This window comes from Stegodyphus dumicola, chromosome 6 (assembly GCF_044657685.1).
Source record: "Stegodyphus dumicola isolate Sdum_Otavi_A_Nest chromosome 6, ASM4465768v1".
NCBI classification, from domain to species: Eukaryota; Metazoa; Arthropoda; class Arachnida; order Araneae; family Eresidae; genus Stegodyphus; species Stegodyphus dumicola.
This window is the reverse complement of record NC_140773.1, coordinates 46769295-46787880: the sequence shown is the minus strand read 5'-3', so window position 1 is coordinate 46787880 and position 18586 is coordinate 46769295. Positions and strand designations below refer to the sequence as shown.

Here is an 18586-nt window from a genome sequence, read left to right as displayed (position 1 = left end):
ATTTCGCATAACAAAAGATCAGAAAATCGATTTCAAAAAATAAATTGTAATATTCCCTTTAAACATAAAAGAATATTAGCTCTTTGGCTTAAAAAAAAATTAAATTCACTAACTATATTATACCAAATACAAGACAAAATTTCCCTTTGCAATTAAAAATAAAGGTTTTATTATTCATGTACGAGGGTTGCTATATATATTTTGACCCTAATAATTGAAAAACAAATGTTTATGACTAAAATTGATTTTACCGTTTTTCAAAATATTGTCCATGAAGATCAATATACAATTGCATGCATATGAACCAATGTTCAAAGCATTTTTTCCACTCGGATTGAGGTAAAACACGTTTTGAATGTATCAACTGCTTCTTCGGGTGTCGCAAAATCACTGGCCACCTAATTTATTTTTGATGTGCAGGAATTGAAAAAAAGTCATTGGGTGCCAAACCAGGGCTGTATGGCAGATGGCCTATCAATTTGATTTTTGGCTCTTCAAAATTTCCTTTGCTTGAGCCCATGTGTGAGAGGTCGCACTGTCATGATGAAGAATGATTTGCCTCTTCTGTTATTTTTTGAATTTCTCTGATGATTTCTGACAAACAAATGGCCATGTACCACTTGGAATTAACTGTCCTGCATTGCTCTAATGCCACTGTCACCACGTGACTGGTAATGTAAAAAAAAAAAAAAAAACAGGCAACTATTTGCTTCGATGTGCTTCTTCCACGAAAAACATTTGTTGGATTTGGCTCATCTTGGAAGACGCATTCAGTCGATTGCTGTTTTATTTTAGGCTCGATCAGGTTATGCAGAGATCCATGATTCATCACCTATGTAGATGTTATACACAGCCTTCGATGCAGATTATGCGGCATCAAACGCGAACAAATCTTTTTTACGGTGAAATGTTTCATATAACATCTTATTGATGCTCGTCATGCTAAGGCCCAAAAGATGCCTCAATCTTACAGTATGTCATATGATGATCTTGCTTTATCAGTTCACACACAGCATTGATATTTTTTGGCACAACATCTGATTTTGGACAACCTTCAAGGAATTTGTCCTGGAGCAAACATCGACCATAACCGAATTTGTCATACCAGTTTTTTTACAGTGCCATTGGATCTATCTTTATTGTTGCATAAAGAATTAAGTTCAGCGAAGCCCTCTTGTCTTGATAATCCACATTAAATGTTATGAAAAATAATCGAACGAAAATGTTCATGAGTTAATTCAATTTTTTGGCCGAAATGAATTTTTCTATTTACTGTAAACAATATAAATCCCGCTAAAATGGCAAGACTTTCTGAAGAGGTTATGATTTAAAATATCAAACTTTTGATTGGAATCATCTGTGGTCACCTAGCAAAGGGCAGAAATATAAATAGCGACCTCTGTACTACATATTTTTACTTACATTTCCTTTCCCAACATTTGATTATACATTAAGTTATTATGTTCCCTGCATGCTACTGTAGCACTGCATTTCTGGAAATGTTTTAGTTGCTATTTCTCATTTTCGTATGAATTACGAGAGAAGGAGAACAGAAATGAAAAGATTAGTTTGATGTGGAATATGTGAAAAAAAATTTATTTTGGTTATATATATTTGTACTAATATAGGACAATATACATTCTTATGCATAATCTGGAGAAATTAATATAACAGGTAAAGCACTTATTAATATTAGAAAATATGATTTAAAATTTGTTAAATATTACTATGTTTCATTTCCACTTCAAGAAAGAGAACTAACTAACCTCGCTCTTCTACACGTTTAAAAAGTTGATGTTCTCCCCATTTCAAAACTGCTTGCAAAACTTCTAGTTCACCAGCCTAAGGTAAATAATATACAACATGCAATAAACAATGCATTATAATACCATATTTTTATCTGACATGTACAACAATACAGATTTTTGCTATTTATAATTGGTTAATAACTAGTGAATGCAATTAAAAATATTAATCAGTTTACTTAAATGTTTATTCTATATATATGATTCCTTAGTCATAAAATTCAAAACCACATTTTACAATAAATGCATAAGATTTAAATCTACTAAAAATGCCACTATTAATTAATGTAATAACATATGATTCTTCCCCAACAAATTATGGTGTTTAATTTGTTCTTTATGAAAGAACAATACTTTCTAACAGTGAATTAGTACATTTACGGAATATTAACAAGTCACCATTAATTTCATTTTAGAAATGAGAGCTTCAGTTTAACTTCTTTGTTAAACATGCATTTTTCCACAGAACTTCAAAAATTTGCTTTTTAAGGACTTTTGAACTATACTGCTTTTCCTTTATATCTCATTATATTCTCTCATCAAAAATTCCATTGGAAATATTAGTGCTGTATTTTGATAAGGCCTTTATTGACAGTTATTATGAGTTAACATGATATCAATTAGTTTTATATCTAATTATATTTATCTAATATTTATACGACTTATATATATTTATATGACTATTTGTTTCATTATGAATAGTTCAATTTAAATTACAACAAATAATTCAATTAATTAAATGATTTTTTTAAAATAAACACTTAATTGATCAAATTTTACATTTAAATCTTCAGAATGTCTTAAGAGAAGCAAAAATTTTTTACCGAAATAATTTATATACGATTCTAAAAATACAAGTTTTAAAGAGGGTACTTGGATCCTTCATCATAGAAATAAATTTCACTTAACAAGGAATATATTTGTAAAAAAAAACTTTTTAATTAATATACTATTTTAATAAAAGTGTTAGATAATAATAGTATTATAATATTATTTTAATAATAGTATATATTAATATACTATTTTGCATTAAAAACCTAGTACTTTCTAATGACTCACACCCCCGTACAAATTTCCTAAGAACTAGTAAAAATGTTTATTTGCCTATTTCTATAACTCATGGATTGTTATATTCATAAATAATAAAAAAAAAAGAAGCATTTTGTGAGAAATCAGAAATTTTCTAAGAGAAAACGGAATTCTACAAAGCAAATAATTACATTTTTCAGCTAATGTTTATTTGTTCCATGAAATGACACTCACATATAAGCATATACATCCTATGTACTCATACATGAATGTGGTATATGTATGTCATGTGTATGCTCGAAAATATGTCAAAGCTCTAATGGAACTGAGAATCTGGATAATCTGAAAGTCCCAAAAACATCTATACATAAGTTCATATAAATGTATTATTTTTTAATTTTATTTTATCCACTACTTCGATATACTCACAAACATGTGAAAGCACTAAACCAAAATTTATTTTACATTCACACACTCTTTTATTAAAATAAGTTGCCAATGTTATAGTTTGACCACTGCATTAGCAATAGTTAAAGGATAGAATTCTGCCAAAACAGAGTTGTCCAGGAAGGGTGATAAACACATAACCACTATTGAGGGGTGATGTAAGAGTCAGAATTTACTAACAAGAGCAGTCACTCTGCCATTAGATTTCTTTCATGCATCTGTCTGATATAGACAGAAATAAATACTAAGATTCATATTCATTTACAGTTCAGGGGATCAAAACAGTTGAAAATTTTTTTCATAATTTATGTGGATGTTATACGAACAATACATATATATTTTATCACATTGTTTAAAAATAATACCCACTTACAATCATGCAACTGCATTGTTTGGTAGAAATATTCTTTTTGTAATAATTATTCATTATATTATAATTGTTACAATGTAACAATTAATTAAATATAATAATAAATTCATAAAAATTATATAATAATATTATTAATATAATAATTTAACTATAATAAATAATGCATTTTTTTCAAATAAATGTTCAGTGGTACTCCCAGCTGACTTGAGGAAATCAACATTTTATAACTCAAATCATAAAAAATTTACGAACAAAATTTTTTATGCATTACCTCCCATATTACACAATTTACAATAATTTTGAAATTGTCAATGAAGTGTCTTCCTAATTCCTCTGCTTGAGTTTTATGTCTATTATTAGTTGTAAACCTTTCAAAACCCATCAAAGCCTTAAATACACTCAAAGGAGACACAAAGAATGCATTAAAGAATTACACAAATAATTCAAAATGTGTTTTTATCAGTCTAGCAGAAATACCAACATTTAAAATTTTACTTTCTTTAATTAGAGTCATAAAATTATTTAGGAGTATAAATATTTCTGTATCTCCCCCCAACCCCCCCTAAAATAATAATTATTTAGCATAATACAAAAATAGTTCATTATACTTCATTATAAAACTATGCATATGTAACAAAATTAATTTTGAAAACATTCATATTTTACTAACGTATACATAAATATGCAGAACAATTAATTACAAAGCATGATTTACACAACCAGCATATAAAATTATTAAAAAGTAATTTTCCTCCTTCCTTAACTTTGCATTCTTTGAACATTGTGTGAAATAAACAAGAGGAGGAAAACCTCCTTATACGTAATGCATTTCTATCCAGCATATTTCACAAACAAATTTGCCCAAATCACAAAGGTTCTATTGTGATCAAACTACAGTAGCCAATATTATGATTTTTAATAAATAAAGATGAATATTAAATTTGAATACAGGAAGGTAATCTAGAAATATCTCAGGAAGATATCTAAAAATGCTTTCCATAGACAGTTTTATTACAGACATTCTTCATTCATACACTGCTGTCCATTTGAAATGTAACATGAAGAAGGAAAAGAGATATCAAAGTCAAATTTATTTTTGAGATTACACATAGTATCAATGTTAAATGACTTGAAATACAGCCTTCTTTGATATCAGGAAGGTGAGAAAACCAGTAATGAGTGTTGCCTCTATGTTTGTCAATAGCTGTTGCTACAGCCATGACAATGAGTGAAAAAGGCTTTGGATGCATTGTTGGGGAATGGGAGTTCATGCTACCTCCACACGCAGGCAAAGTTTATCAGTGTGAGTGGCAGCATGCAGGGCTAGGCATTTTCCAATCACTGACCAGACAACCTCAATGGGCGACAGATCTTGAGAATGGGCTGGCCAGGGTAACAATGCAATATGGTGGGCTAAGAAGAAAACTCCAACACTGCATGCAACATGTCATTGTGCACTGTCCTCCTGAAATGTGATTGCAGGCAAGTCCTGAATGTAAGGAAGGAGAAAAGGCTGCAAAACCTTTAGAGAGATAGCATTGGCTCTTAAGTATACTGATAATGCCTACTAGGGGTGCAGAAGAGGAATCCAATACTACCCTTCACTATAACACCAGCTGCAGGACCAGTATGATGATGCACAGCACAATAATTGAGCAGCCTCTCTCCAGCATATAAAACCAGCAAACTCTAACTGGAGCAACAGAGTAATGCAGGCTGAAGCGAGATTTGTCCAAAAACACAATATCATACAACTCAGATGTCCGTCTTTGCCATTCAATGCATCACTGCCTATGCAAATACTTTTGGTTTACTGGTACATGAAGCAATGGACAACTAACGGACAGCCCATTGTATTGCAAAAGACATCAAATTATTCATGCAGACACTGACTACTGTGTTACAGACTGCATTCGTTGTGATATGATTCTGAATGTGGCAGTGTGCTCCATCAGTGCCATGCACACAATATGCCTGTCTTCTGATGAAGCGGTAGGAAGAGGCAGTTGCAATTGCTCCTGTCTGTCAGTCATTCCCTCTTTCACGTACTGATTTCAAATAAGCATGACTGTTGTTAGGCTATGTCTGATACGATGATCGGTTTCCTGAAAGGATATACCACAATCTATATATCCGTATACAAAGATTCTACCTTAGCCAAACTCAGAAATATGCTTGAATGACGCTTGTGTTTTTCTATGAAACATACTGAAGCTGCAAACACAAGAAATCTCACGACAGAATAATTCACGTTATTCAAAATGGCAATCTTTCCTCTCTTTATATATGGATTGTAAGAAGCAATGTAGTCACCCATGGTGTGAGTGTGTTCTCAAATTGTAATCATTTACATGTTCCATTGCACTATACACATGATGGAAGTTTCATGCTGTTTTGATGCTTCCTTCATGCCTGCCGTAGCATTTGGGATAGCCAACAGTTTACACTGTACATCAAAATACCAGAAGGAAAAAAAAAAAAAATAAATAAAATAAAAACATATACAGTACTTATATATGTGCGTATGTGATGATGATCAAGAATAAATGACACAATGGAGAACATGATTCATGGAGTGACAGTGTCTGTTCTTGAAGAACTGCATTGGTACTGTTTACAGTTCTGAAATATGTGTAAAGCTGTAAATGACAGAGCTAGCTAGGAAGAGAATGATGGGTCTCAGATGCATCAGACAGCCAATGTGATGCACCTAAAATGAAAGTTTGGTAAAGAGTAATTTGAGGTTTGGTTTACAATGTGTTAATTTTGGTTTGTTTTATCTTGTTAATATTTAAGCTTCTAAACTTATTATTGGCTGAAAGCTTATATAAGTTATCTGTGTCATGAGTTTTATCTAAGAAACATATGGCATGCATTAATTTTGAAACAATATAATTTAGAGAGGTTTATTTTAAGTGGTTACAATTTCTAGGACAGAAAGAGAAAATAACCAAACTAAAATAGAGATTTAAGGGATTACTGCAATTACAGTTATAATTTTGATTTAATTTTTTTTATCTTACACACACATATATAAAGAAGATAATAAAAGAAACATTCCTAAAAGCACATATACCCTTTTATTTTGTGCATTTGAAAAAGTTAAAGCACTTAATGGTAAACTAATTAAAATTACCTGTAAAAAATCAGATTTTATGACATCAATTAAATGAGATTTATCCAGTTGAAACAAAATTGGTGCAGAAGCTACAGTCATGAACTCTTCACGAATAAAATGTATAGCTTGCCGATAGACCCACTGAGAACCGTGAGGCTGGCTGCTCCAACGCAAAACTGGTAACAGACTTTCCAAGCTTAATGATTCCACAATGAAATCTTCACAGCCTGAAAAATAATTAAAAAAATTACTTATCTATCAACTAATAAAGTTCTGTTTAACAACAGAAGTAATAATGTTAATAACAAAAAATATAAGAATGTAAATAATGCACTGCAACATATTTATTACACTTATAATATGTTTTTACAATTCTCCAAGCTGTTCAAAATTCAATCTACTTGCAGCAGTGCAAGCATTGCAACACTTGATTAGTTATGTAGTCTCAAGAACTCTTGTAATGAAGGTAGTGTCAGAAGTTATGCTGTTCACAAGCATAAAAACTTCCAAGGTAATGCCAGAAGGAAAAAATTAATTGGGACTAGTTGGATGACTGGCTGAATTATGTTGTCTGTCCAGTCCCTTAAGACATGTAGTTTTTGACATATTCCTACATATCCAAACTGAAGTTTATGGGAACCTGTTTAACTGAAACAACATTCCAACATGCAGATGTGAGAACATCATGCAACAGCTCCAGCAAGATTTCCTTCAGGAATATCTAATAACTATACTTGTTTAACTGTGATGAAATAACATATAATCTAAGCAAACAATTTCCAGTAATGTTTACTCAATCATCTATGGCAAGTGCAGATTAGTGGTAGACAGCACATTATGAAGGTTAACAATATCTCACATATGAAGGTAGTTTCATCAGTGAAAAAATTCTAGCTGTAAAACACATCTTTGTAAAAAGCAACTCTCTAATTCAACAAAATAGGAATAATCTCATTGACTAAACTGATTGCATGTGAAAAGGATGCATGCCCTCCTTGTATAAAACTCACTACACACTGACATTTTATTCCTATGAAGTACACAAATGTACTTTAATAGCTCATATATTTGCATGGAGATGCAATTCAGTTTAATGCATGACCACGTCTTTTAAACCAGGGTATACACAATTTGGCCCCAACCACATGTTTCATATCATATTTAATAACCCAGTTTAAAACAATATTCAAGGCAAATTTACAAAAAATTAGAAGAGAGATCACATCTATATGGGAACCATTCAAAATACATTCTCATCATGATTCATCAGCTTCCATCTGCTGGACAAAGTACATGTCAGCCATTTCAGTATTACTGTCATGATACATCCTGCTTTTTTCAATTTATTATTGCCTCAAATGATGATGTGTCAAATTGAAAAATTTGAATTTCTGGCAAATGATGTCATTTTTTAGTACACATGAGTGACATTTCAGCTATATATTCCAATGTAAAACACGGTTTATTTTCATATTCCTGATCAAGCTTTAAAGTTTATCAAAGACTTTTTTAATCACCTTGCCTACAGTATTAGAAAATTAATCTTAAGTATTTTAGAAGTTCACATAATAATTCTATTCTGCTAACTGAAAGCTTATTGCAATCTTTCTTGAGTTAGCATTATTAAATAAATTTTACAGTTCTACCAGAAATATAAACTTAAAACATAAAACTTTATAATTAAATCAAAATAGCACCAAAATTTTTCAGATAATATTTCATGATGATCAAAAGTTATGTTTTAAAGTCAAACTTACAAAAATTAACAGAAGTATAATTTTGTACTAATAAAACTGGAAAAAAAAAAAAAATTAAACTCTAGATATTATAGTAAAATATTATATAATGTATTACTACAGCACGTTCTGCATGAAAGACATTTTTTAAACCTGCTTTATCCAAAGAAGATCTGATATTATCTGAACTTATGAAAGAGAAAACAATTACCTCTGGCATAATGAATGTCCTGAATAATGAACATACATATGACCCACAAAGGCCTCACACTGTGAACCATGTGTTAATTTTGTCACCACTAAATGCGAAGCTGCTTAGAGATAAGAAATTAGTGGCTATAGATTTGAAAAAGACTACAGTTTCACTTATCTGAGAGCAGAGATAACTGTAAAAAACAGATAGCTTCCGAAATACTTAAAAGAATCTCTGCTGCAAATAGATGTTTTCATAGCTTGAAGAGTTATTTAAAAAACAGCTTTCTCAAGTTAAGAACTAAAGTACTTCTATACAAGAATCTTATAGGATCTAGTCTGACTTATGCATCAGAAGCTTAAGCACTGACTTTACTTGATGAGGAAACTTCGGGAATTTTTGAGAAAAGGACATTGCATTGCATGGTTGGTGGGTTCTGTGTGAATGGATTGTGGAGATCTAATTTAGAGCTATACAGGATCTATAGGCATCTGATGTAGCAAAATTTTTCAAACTACAGGGCTGATCTCTGGCCAGAATGCAATCAGTTTTTAAGAAAATCTTTCTGGCTAAGCCCATGGAAGCCAGACTTGGGGTAGACCCCTTGGCGAGATAAAATAATTGTATTGAAAATGATCTAAACATTCTAACAAACAAAACCGGAAAAAGTTGCCCAAACGTTGAGGTGTCTGGAGAAGGCCCTGTGCTGGCAAGCCAATGAAGAAGAAGAGAAATTTGAAAATGAATTGATTTTACTTTCTGTTTTAAAAAGGCATAAGTACACAAATAATATGTACTTAAGCATGCCTATGCACATTTCCTAAAATTACATTTTTATTGAATAAATACAAATCTTCATTTACTAGGATAGCAGATAAAAGTTTCTTCTGATGAAGGGAAGGAGAACATAACAGGTCCATTCCAAATGCAGCCAACAATAATCTTCTGAACTGGAAATTAAACATATTTCACATTTCTCAGAACAAAATTTTATTCAGTTGGAAGTGGGAAGAGAACAGAATACAGTTAAGCAACACATTCCAACAAACTGAGATGAGCAGAATCAAGACCATCTTAAAGAGAAGGAAATTTATTTCAGACAACTTGTTGAAATCTGAACCTTTCATAAAATCTAAAGACACATGAGTAAGAAAGTAAAGGACAACTGAATCTTTCATCACCAGTGGGACACTGAAAAGACTGAACTAAAAATTTGACACTGTGCAGTATTTTGAGAACTATCTCTTTTTCTGTTGGCATAACAGCCTGGAGAAGAGACAGCCGTTCTTTAGAGGCCTCTACCATTTCCTTCTCCATTAGCCAGAGTTTTCCAGTTGGTAATTTTAATAAAGCAAAAGAGACTATTTATACAGTCCAAAGATCTAAGACTGAGCCTTCTTCTCATCCCTTTTCCCATTGGTTTAAAGTTTAAAATTTTAAAAGTTCAATTTGGCAAACTGGGCCAACAAATTCATGCAATTAATTATAATGTATTTGATAATATTTTTTTAATATTATCTATATAATTCATTGTTATATTTATGTTGCCACAAGTCACAGCAAAAAAGATTTTTTTAAGTTTATCTTTCATAAACAGCTAAATAAATTTCTCGTACTTTACTGAAGTCATACATAGATCTTAGCTCTAAAAGTTTACTTCACAGCAAGATAAACAAAACTGTTCAATAATTCAAATTTATAATTTTCTATTTCTACGTAATAAAGATTTTTTGTTTTTCTCATACTTGGCATATATTTGTTTTGTTTTCATTGGCATTTAAGTGCATTTTAGTAGCCATTTTCTCCAAGGCAAAAAAGGCCTTTGATACTACTCCCTTTGTACGTGCAATTATGATATCGAATTATTATTTGTGAAAATAGTTCCTTTAGTACTAATACTTGAATCTTGAACCATACATTCTAATGTCAAATTTCAATGACAAAGAAACAAAGGCATCATCTTGCCTATTTTATAACTGAAGTTTTTAGTACATCCAACACTAACAGTGTTTCAAATATATTCTGAAAATTTTTTAGGTTTCACTATCCTAGATTATGCTCAGGAATAGATTACAATTATCCTCATATGAACCTACTGAAAACTCTCTCACGTAATGAACATCATAACAGGATAGATTATGTTCATTGCAAAATACACCACTGTACCTTAATTACAACTTATGTGCCAAGCTGAGACAATACATGCAAGTAAAATTTCATACAGACATAGCTCCATAAAAATATGATGAAAAAATCTACACTTTTAATGAATGACTGCTTCACATAATTATTACATATAACTGCTCAATAATTAATTTCATAGTCATGGTTTGCATTTAACTATTTAATTACATGAAAATCTCACTTTAAGTGTGTATGTAGAAATTATAACACAAACTTAAGTAAAAAGGATCAGAAACTTAACAGGGTTCATAGCCACATTTTAGTTAAAAAAATAAGCACCTATAAGCACTTTTTAAGCACATTTTAAGAAAAAAATAAGCACCTGCCTAATTACATCATACACAACTGCATAACCTTAAAACTTGTCATTTAAAATATGAGAAATGAAGTACTTATTAAGAGAGAATAAGCATTACCTCAACCATGGAAAATAATTACTTTTTTTTTTTTTTTTTTTTAATTTTAAATAATAGTTCAATTTACAGAACTAGTTTACAATGAGAGAAAAAAAAAAACTATGAAGAACTAAACTATATTACAAGATTTAATGATGAAATTTCAGTTCAAAATAGAGAAAATAAATAATAATAAGGCATATTTATTGTATTCGCTTGGAACCTAATAATAAATACAATTTATTTTTCCACTCATATTGATATTTAAATAATTTAAATCTAAATTCTGAACATTTTCTAAATTTTCCATTGTATATCAGTTTTCTCTTAACAGATATTGCAAGCAAGGTAATTTAAGTAAAAAAGAGGAACATTTCTGAAATCAGAAGACAGAAATTTGCTTCATGCAGTCATCTCTAACAGTAAAAGCTTAACTAACCCGCATACTTGGAAATTGGCGAATATTCGGACAGTCGAGCGTAACTTGAAGGAGCGGAGGGGGGGGGGGTAGACTGAAGCCGCTCTTTAGACTTTTCCGCTAAATAAATGCTTTTGACATTTCAATATGTGCATCATATAAAAATAAACCAACCGAACTAAAAAATATTCCGCTTAGAAAGCACAGTAAAACTCTTTTAAGTGCTCATAAACAAATCTCGGACTGAACATCAAAATGAATTATCTCTGCAAAATATTGCAAACGTTATTGCGCTATACATGCTCCGTAATTCTTCCCTACGTGATATTACACAATCGGAATCAACAACTGCTGGTATTGGGAGAAAAAAGAACTAAATAACTGGAGTGTTTTTCATTCTAATTTTCAACAGATGGCGTTAGATTTCCGGAATAGAATCATTCTTCGCTTGGGTTGATAGACCGCAGAACTTTTAGTTCTACTCAATCCAGATTGGAAAGTGACCCCCCCTCCTCCCAAAAAAAGGTTCGTTGCTTGTTTTGCAGCGAACTGTAACAGTTTCAATATTCAAGATTTTGCGGAAAAGGGGAGACCTCCCAACCTTCGTACTGTATAATGTATTGGCTAAAAAAATGAAACTATTTTGACTATTCGATTACTTTCCCTTTATTTACGCCATTTCGAATATTATTCCTTAGAAAGCTAATCTGTGTTGAAACACAACCATTTTTGGAAGTTTACTATACTTCAGCAGTTACTCCAACTATGTTATTATAAACATTCATACATATGCTCATAATATAAGCATAACGATCAAAATAAACACGAATATGAACTGAACAAGCAGAACGAGAATGCAAATCTTTTTAAGATCTTGATAGAAATTCAAACATGTATAGTATTTGGGTGGGAGGAAAAGAATGCCGAATGTAGCGGAATTTTCTACTGCTTTCGCAATTCTTTGACCAATAGAACAACGGGCACCTGTCTACTCTTCGTGCACACCAAAGGTTATGTTAAGGCAGAGAACAGGGGAAAAGCTATTTTGGGAGTATGACTCACCATCTGACATTCCATATTAGGAAGAAAAGTTGTTTATTTAGTTTCGGCTTTGGTACAGGAAAAAATAGCGCGTTCATTAAAAAAAAAAAAAAAAAAGCACTAAAAGCAAAAAATAAGCACTAAAAACAAAAAAATAAGGGCTTTAAAGAAAAAGTAAGCACCTATAAGAGCCTTTATATTTTATTTTCAAATATAAGGACTTATAAGGACTGCTACGAACCCTGTTTAATCTAAGGCTAACAATAATTCCATGCAGTAAATTTTCAATTTTTCATATTTGTCTATAAAGCTGCTATTGAAATAGTCTGCTGTTACACCAGGAATTATTTTAAATGGTGATAAATTTTCAGATATCTAGTCTGAAGATAATTTTAAAGTTTATTAAAGTCCCACAACAATAATAATGTATTACTTTCTACTTTCACACTTAAAAGTGAGTGGAAATGAAATTATGAGGTTTAAATGAACCAAAATTATTGGGAGGCATTTAATACTTTCTCATTAATTTCACTAAGTGAATGATAACAAAAATGCAAAATATGTTATAGAAAATGAAAAAAAAAAGGGGGGGAGAAGCATCTTTATTAGTATTTTCTCAGTTTCTTCAACTGAAAAGGGATATAAACAAAATTAATTCATACACATTACTGCAACAACATGAGAGAAATAATTATTTTTAATGAACATATGCAAGAAATTTTATGTTAATTAACTAGTTATTTATAATTTCAGCTTTTACTATAACTTCTCCTTTCCATATTCCTAACTAGAATGCAAATGAGTAGTGTGTATATAAATTGAAGTTTTGGGATTTTAAGACAGTGCGTGTTTCTGTGCATGCCTACTGTATATTAGTTTAGCCTTGCATTCCACCGCTGCCAACACTGATGCTCCAGTACAGAAGTGGGCCAGCTTCTAAAATAATAAATTGTGTGCCGTTTCATGTTTAACTTAAATTTGACAGTTCTATTTACTTGTATCACCACAAGTTTTAGTTTATTATAGCTCAAGAGTATGCAGGAAATACTTATTTCAGGGTCTCTCTTGGTACAAATTCGTGACTTCTCTGGTGCCATTCATGTTTACGTGCAATGCCTTCCCAAGAAAAATGGTATCCAAAACACAATTAAAACATAACAAAATTATAAGCTCAGTAAACTGCATTTTAAATCAAAATAAAACAACATAAAAATGGAAATACATGCTATCTAATCTGCATAGCACAAAAAGGAAATATTGACTTATCTTATTTAGAAATCTGTATCTTTGGTGCAATGAGACACAGAATTCCTTAACAGCATTCAAAAACTATTTAGAATTATCTGAACTAGAATCTGCACAGTGCCATATAAATTCACAAAAGTAAGAATAAAAAATATGCTCCACAGTGGTGAACTGGTGATGGCATTTCTTTCAAACCCCCCCCCCACATACACATACCTTTGATAGTGTTGATAAGAGCTCTGGTTTCCGAATCTTTAAATGTCACTGCGTAATTTACTGAGAGGTGAATGAAGCCATTAACAGAAAGACAATCATATGACTTCCAACAATTGGATATGATCGTTGTTCCAGGTAAGATTTGCCACTGTATTACAATTAAACTTCCATTTACACATTAATCAATCAATGCTTTCTTTTCCATTCGTTCCAAATCGTACACAAACTTCAGGTTAATCCTATCACCAGCAGCCATTTAATGGAGTAAAGCACAAAATAAGCAATGTACTTCCTAACCAACATGCGACACAGAAATAAGTCCTGAGCAATATTTTCCCAACAATCAGTGATCATGCATTACAACCAATCACGTCATGATAGAGTTTACTAAACATACATCGTAAAATACTCAGGTTAATATAACTAAAAAAACAGCTTGGCAATAATCCAAGGGGTACCCCAAAATATAGGCTACCTGAGCAAGCTTTTGTGTTCTAAATTCTGTTTGAATAAAAAGGTGGCTCTACTCTTATATATGCCTTAAGATCACCAAATGTGGCGATATGTGTTCTGCGCTGGTTTTTGGCACGATGGTTTTAGGGATGATGTTGTTTGTATGGCAACTCTTTTGACATTGAAACTTAACTCTTTTGCTACAGTGGTTTAATTGCTCGTTGGTTCATGTCATGCGTGTTTTGAAATAGCCTATGTTGCAATGAGAGGACGTGATGGCAAGATTTCAGTCGCGTATTTTAGATTGTGATCAAAGTAAAATCCTAAAGGTTTTGAACATTTATTTGTGAACCATAGCATCAATTTTGCAGATAGCGAGTCTGGCTGTCATATAAATATCATAGAGAGTACATGGCTGCATGTTAAAACTACGTTCTGCTGTCCAAAGAAGCATCCATTATGGTGTAAGTGCATTTTATTTTATTGTTTTTATTTTGTAGAATGTTTGTTCATTGTCTTTTAACTATGAATTTCTGTTCTTATTGCTGTTTTTTGAATTGTTTATAATTTATTTTAGTTTATTTTGTTGATTTGTGTGCAGTGCCTAGATTGTGCAATTTGTAGATTTTTTTAAAGTTTAAAAAGAATGATGTGTACATGGTATTCTTTGAAATTTATTGTTGTTATGTTAATTTATCAAAGCGAGATATGTGTAGTTCGTGGATTCTTTCGCAGCCTAGATTGCGCAATTCATAGATATTTTTTCAAGTTAAAACATATCGCTGTGTACATGGATTTTTGTCAAATATGTTTGGTTACGTTTTTGCTATCTAAATTTTTCTGTTTTTGTTTCGGATTTTTAGCTTAACTTGTGTGTTCAAACCGTGGTTCTTGCATGCGCGAAAACTGCGTTTTTGGAGACATTTTAGGCTTAAAGTTCGAAATGTAGAAAAAAATTTAGATAGTAATATGGCACCGTGGAGTGGCGAGAAATTTGTTGCAAAACGAGGACATATATAAGGGTAGTTCCAGAAAGGTTATTTTTTACCTTCTCAGGATTTTGGTATCATTTCAAACATAGTGATAATTCGCTTCACATCTATTAAGGTTATTGGATTAATTAACTTTTCCAGGTCAAGGAAAACTCTACACATATTTGCCAAAGTCTGCTACTAAAAAATGAAAATTCTACAATAATGATTTAAATAATCTGATTCAACTGCACTTGATGTTTACTTCAAACTTGGCAAAAAGAAACTATTTTGCTATCTATAAAAGAATTTAATTTCATTTGATAGTACATAATTATTTTTAAATTAAGTAACTATAATTAGAAGACTTCTATGAGAAAGTAGAGTAACTTAACCAAAAGGTTGATATTTTATTCCTTTTTTGTAAAAGTTCAGTGCAATTATTTAAAAATTAAAAAAAGGAGTATTAAATAAATAAACAACTATGATTATACATATGTAATTAAAATCATACCAAAATCGAAGCAAATTCAAATATTACATTCAATTTGGGAAAATAAAAAAACTTAACTCAAATTTATAAAAATAGCAAAAAATTGGAAGGAATTATACATTTTTTTAAAATGTGACAATTTATTAGAATTTTAAAATAAATACAAACAAGAGCAACTCCAAAATTACCAGATAAAATAAAGCTAAGTTTGAAAAAGCTCTTTGAATTTCATTTCACAGAGCTATGGTTTATCTGGTAATTTTAAAACTACACTTGTTTGTTTCTAAATTTAAATTTCACAATACTAAAAAAAAAAAAAAAAAAAAAAAAAAAAAAAAAAGATAAATAACTCAAATTTTCAATAAATTTTAATGTTTAAATTGACAATATAATAATACTAATTTAAAAATTTCATGAAAATTAATAAAGTAGGGCAGTTTTTTTTAATTGCTATACACCAATAACAGTAAAGAATGAAAAGATAATAAATAATTATTTTTACTTTGAACTAGTGCATCCATTTCGATGAAACGCGCAACTTCAAATAATTGCATAGCTTCTTCTACAGATGACTGAGGAACATGCACATCAGTCATGCTTCCCCTTTTAGCACTATCAGGCAAAACTGCTCCAAATTCTAATGCATCTTGATAAACAGCTCTTAATAATATACATGCGTAGCGGCGAGGTATAATGCTATCATCAAGCAAAATACGAGTTCTATGACTTTCGTGCATATCAGCGGAACGTCTCTGTTGTCTGTGGATGACATTGCGAAAAAATGGAGATCGAGCAGATAAAATAGCTCTGTGACACCAAAATTCATTTGTCCCATGGCAAATTTTACATGGTTTCCCTTCCGCATCAGTTAATATATGATCACAGATGTAGGCTGTCTGACCACGAATAACAGAATGGCCAGTATCACTTGGAGATGTAAAGCTTAAAGAAATATCACTGTAAATACCAGTTTCAAGTAAATATTTTAAATCCTGTTCGAGTGGATTTGGAATACCAAACTGTTCACTTAATTGATAAAGGATGTCAAAGTTTCCACTATAACTTTCTGCAACAGATAGTTCTCCGGTATATAAATATCTAAGTAGTTCATTAAACATAGATATACTAACACCAGCAATGTCTATATCGACAGCAACTTCTGTGCAGATAGATGATAAACTGTTGAGCATTTCACGAAAAAAAGGACACCTAGCTGCCAGTATTGCACGATGTACAGCAAACACCGTTCCCTGATAAATGAGATTAATATCAGAACAGTATTTGTTTTCAAATAATAAGCCCAAATCTTGTTTACATGAACTTGCTGCTGGACGTGCTAATTCTGCTTGAAGAGTGATTTCTTTCAATGCAGCAGTAGCTTCATACTCCTCCACAAGAGCAACAACATCTCGTGGACTCCAGTCAGCTATAAACTCTCGGAAAACTTGAGCATGGTCGAATCCCTTGCTCGTTCTCCGCCTTCGAGTGAAACGTTTACGGAGAGTGGACAATGATCCGACTTTTCTCTTTTTTTCCTTACCGTACTGATCAACATTTCCAGATGAAAAGCTTGTGCATACACTTTGGGCTTGAAGAGAAGATGCCATAGGCTCTGGTTGCGTGTTGCTGCAAGAAGCTGGCGATGAAGCACTTACCCCCATCTCTATCAAGCTGAGGATACACATATATTCCACAAAGAGTCCATTTTAAACAAACCTTTTAAGGAAAGAAAAAAATAATATTAAAACTCAAGGTATTTTATTTTTCAGCACATTCAAAATAATAGCATTTAAATGCTAAAACAATGTTTGAATAAAATTAAAAAATATCAAAGTTCACATGATTAGTTACATCACACGAGTAAAAAAAAAATTCTTCTGATGGTTGAAGATGTTACCTAATTTAAAACTAATTAACTTATACACATCTTGTTTTTAAATACTACAAATAAAGAAATTTATATTTTTATTTGAAATGACATTAATCTGAATAGAAAATACAAAAGAACAAATTTAACAATCCAGTTCACAACATTATATACAATAAAAAAACTTTCAAGAATATCCTTCTAACTGCATTATCAAACAGTATACCTTCCTGTTAGCAATTCAACTTTTTTCACACAAATGAGAACTGGCAGCCAACTGGCAAATCACTGGCAGCCCACTTTATTTGATATGCTTAAAGCCTTCAAAATTCTTTTATCTTAACTCAGTTACTATTTTTGCCGATCGATGGCGTTTCCTCCTCATGTTTGGTACTACCAGAGGGTATAAAAATCCGTTCAGTGGTTGCTTTCCATTATTCGAAGTTCAGATTTTGAGCGTGAAGGTGCTGTTGCCCCTCGCTCCCTATTTTGAACTTCGCTAATTTTCTTATCCTTTGTGTTACTTGTTTGATCAGATAGCCGGGCTCAGTAAAAGTAGGCGGCCAGTGTAACTGATTAAAAATCCAGTTATAACCACGTGCAGT

The 18586-nt window shown here is 31.5% G+C and overlaps 1 protein-coding gene across 1 annotated transcript in view; it reads right to left on the bottom strand.

Annotated features, from left to right (window-relative positions):
• LOC118188375 (BTB/POZ domain-containing protein 7) overlaps nt 1–18586 on the bottom strand; it is a 62655-nt gene that overhangs the window by 26523 nt on the left and 17546 nt on the right. Inside the window, exons 4-6 of the mRNA XM_035358790.2 lie at nt 16617–17830; nt 6788–6996; nt 1767–1842 (exon numbers count right to left, since the gene is read on the bottom strand). Of these exons, the coding sequence (XP_035214681.1) occupies nt 1767–1842; nt 6788–6996; nt 16617–17799 (1468 nt within the window). The 5' untranslated portion in view covers nt 17800–17830. The remainder of the gene's footprint in view (nt 1–1766; nt 1843–6787; nt 6997–16616; nt 17831–18586) is intronic.